The sequence below is a fragment of the Quercus suber genome, unplaced genomic scaffold (assembly GCF_002906115.3).
Source record: "Quercus suber isolate HL8 unplaced genomic scaffold, Cork oak 2.0 scaffold_96, whole genome shotgun sequence".
Taxonomy (NCBI): domain Eukaryota; kingdom Viridiplantae; phylum Streptophyta; class Magnoliopsida; order Fagales; family Fagaceae; genus Quercus; species Quercus suber.
In genome coordinates, this window is record NW_027069561.1 from 1,055,180 (window position 1) to 1,058,606 (window position 3,427).

At 32.0% G+C, this 3,427-nt stretch overlaps 1 protein-coding gene across 1 annotated transcript; it reads right to left on the minus strand.

Annotated features, from left to right (window-relative positions):
- Window positions 1-1,242: 1,242 nt before the first annotated feature.
- LOC136068035 (uncharacterized mitochondrial protein AtMg00810-like) lies at window positions 1,243-2,399 on the minus strand. The gene is made up of 3 exons (XM_065774655.1): window positions 2,147-2,399; window positions 1,639-2,094; window positions 1,243-1,538 (listed from the first exon to the last, which is right to left on the minus strand). Exons 1-3 carry the CDS (start codon window positions 2,397-2,399, stop codon window positions 1,243-1,245), a joined length of 1,005 nt encoding a protein of 334 aa, XP_065630727.1.
- Window positions 2,400-3,427: the final 1,028 nt, after the last annotated feature.

The window sequence follows — 3,427 nt, forward strand, 5'->3', positions numbered from 1 at the left end:
AAAAAAAAATGTGTATAGTTTGATTTTATTTTTTTATTAAAATGTATAAAAAAATATTATTGATTATAGTATTTAATGCATCTTAACCATTGCCCCTTAAGGCATTCATTAACAAAAACCTATATTTTTAAGGTAGTCTCTTACTTTTGAATATGCATAATATGTGCTTCATCTTTTTTATCAATATATTTTATTTATTTTTTCCTTCAAAAATTTAATGGAGATGGTAATAGGTCTCAAGAACACTCACACACAGACACACACACACACACACATATATATATTCCTTGTGTCAAATAGTTGGTAGAAAGAAGTTAAAAAATAAAAATTCTACCTCCTTTTTTTTAAAATTTTTTTTAATAATAGAGTAGTTATATTTATGCTTATAGTCTTTCAAAACGGAAGATAATTTTCTAAAGGGTTCTTTGTCTTTGCATATAAAAAGAGAAATTATTGGGACTTGTATAGAATCAAACATGGGATATTGGGCGTTTGTTCTTATTTTGCAAAAATAACAGCAATATGTCATTGTTTTGAAACTATTTAGGTCTGTGTCCCTGTTTTTGAAATTTAATTTTAACAAATCGAGTTAAGTATAAAACTCAATATCCTCAAAATTGAATTATATGTAAATTATTAATTGAAACTCGACTTTAGCAAAGTTGAGTTTCACTTAATATTAATTTTTTTTTTAAACTAAGTGGCAAAATATGCATAGAACTCGACGTTGCTAATGTCGAGTTCCACTTGTAACTCAATTTTGCTAAAATCGAGTTTCAAAACAGAGACACAAAACTAAATAGTTTTTAAACAAGGACATATTGCTGTTATTTTTGCAAAATAAGAGCAAAAGCTCAATATCTCCGAATCAAACATATATAATTATTGAGATTTAAATACACGTTGCTTTTCTTTCTGATAGATAATTGATTGAAATGTATTGAGAAACAAGCATTTTGTATCTTTTCCATTTTAAATTTTGTGAAAACTATTAGAAAACAGAGAAAAGAAATAAGAACTGATGAATTTCTGTATCTGTTTCATTTACCCAAAAATAGTTACAGCGCTCTATATATATACACGGGTAAAAGAAAATGAGAACTAAGAGAGCTAACTAACTAATAACCCTTCAAAACTAACTAACAGAATTACTAACTAACAGAACTAACAGGACGTGCTGGTTATATACACTAATACAAAGCTACATGTCGCATAGAACAAAAACATATCCACAAATTCTGCTCACTGTCGTTTATCTTTTCTATTCTTCTTTGTAGCATCTTTACATTCTGCAACTGATCTTGATTTACTTTCTTTACACTCCCCCTCAAGAGGAAGTGGGGAATGCACATTCAACACATTCATCTTGGATAACAGATTGTGAAACTGATGTGCACTAAGTGCCTTTGTCAGCATATCAGCAAGCTGTGAGTGAGTCCTAATGTGCAGCAACCTTATTACACCTTGAACCATTTTGTCTCTCACAACATGGCAGTCAATCTCTATGTGTTTTGTGCGCTCGTAGAACACTGGATTGGCTGCAATATGGAGAGCAGATTGACTATCATTGAATAGAAAACAGCCTTAGAGTGATCAACTTGTATATCTCTTAGTAAACTAAGAATCCACACAATTCACACACTGCTACTGCCATAGAACGATACTCAGCCTCTGCAGATGACCTACTTACTGTGTTCTGCTTCTTAGACTTCCAAGAAACTAATGAATCTCCCAAGAACATGCAGTAACCAGTCACTGACCTCCTCGTATCAGGGCAAGCAGCCCAATCTGAATCAGCAAAGCCTTTAAGATGTAATTCAGATGCACTTGAGAATAATAATCCTTGTCCTAGACTACCTTTGAGATATTGCAACACCCTATTTGCTGCAGCCTGATGTGGTTTCCGAGGCTTTGACATAAATTGACTCAATTTATGAACAGCAAAAGTTATATCAGGTCTTGTGATTGTAAGATACAAGAGCCTACCCACCAATCTTCTATAAGAGCTTGGAGTTGTCAACAATTCACCTTGGTGCTTACTTAACTTCAAATTGTGTTCCATGGGGGTTTTGGCTGGTTTACAACCCAGCAAACCTGCATCATCTATCAATTCCAATGTATATTTTCTTTGACAACAAATGGATACCTTTCTGTGATCTAGCTATCTCAAGCCCAAGGACAAATTTCAAATCTCCAAGGTCTTTTAGTTTAAACTGCTGATCTAGAAGAATCTTCAGTTCTGCCACAGATTTAGGATTATCACTTGCAATCAAAATGTCATCTACATACACTAATAAAGCAATGAAAGAACCTGGTGTCTTCTTGGTGAACAAAGAATAATCTGCCTTAGATTGTTTGAATCCCAACCTTAATAAAGCAGCAGAAACTTTGCAAACCATTGTCGTGAGGCTTGCTTAAGGCCATAGAGAGACTTTTGTAATTTGCAAACTACCTCCCCTTGCTGTGGAAGCCAGGTGGTAAAGTCATAAACACTTCCTCATGCAAGTCACTGTTGTGAAATTTTAAAATACTCGCAAGTGTACGAACCGTACCGAAGTATAGTTTGACAAGAATGAGGTCGAACCCACAGGGACTTGAATGAACGTAGGAAAATTAATTAAACCTTAACCAAATTAATCCTAATCTAGTTTAATAAAAATTGGTTGTTTTGAAATTAAATAAACTAAGCAAATAATAAAATTAAGCAAATAGTTAAACTAAGCAAAAGATATAAAGCAATAAAAAGATGAAAACAATCAAGAGAAAGGAATTAAGGTTTTGGAATCCGCCTTGTAAGTCATACTAGCATATATTATGATCATTAATTTTTCCTACCTCACTACATGATAATCTAGAAATCAATCTTGCTATCATGGAAAATATTCTTGTTAAAATCCTTATTTTAAAAATCAAAAGCATGTTCTTCTTCGCTTCTTAAGTATAAAACCAAATCATCAATTGTATCCGTAGTCAAACAAATCACAAGATATATCCAATTCTAAAAATCAATCATATCTTGTATCCATTGACAGACAAATCACAAACAATATCCAATTTTATAATCAAGAATTAATAAACCAAGCACTCAATTAATTAAGACAAATCCTAAATCATGAGAAAAACATGATTGAACTCATATCTAGAATCCCATCTTAGTCAATTGATATGAAGCAAGAACAATTTAAATCATTAAAGAACAACTATTGTGGGAAAAATTAAATCACATAAATATTACTAATAATCTTTAACAAGGTTTCATCCTCAACCCTAATTATAAATTTAGCTACTCATAGTAATTGAAATAAAACAAAAGAATAAAATACTAAACATTAAACTAGACAAATAAAATAGAGAAAGGAATAGTCACAATGCTATCATGGAGAAAAGCTACAGAGAAGCCACATGCGGCACTGCCTCTTGCTCCAAT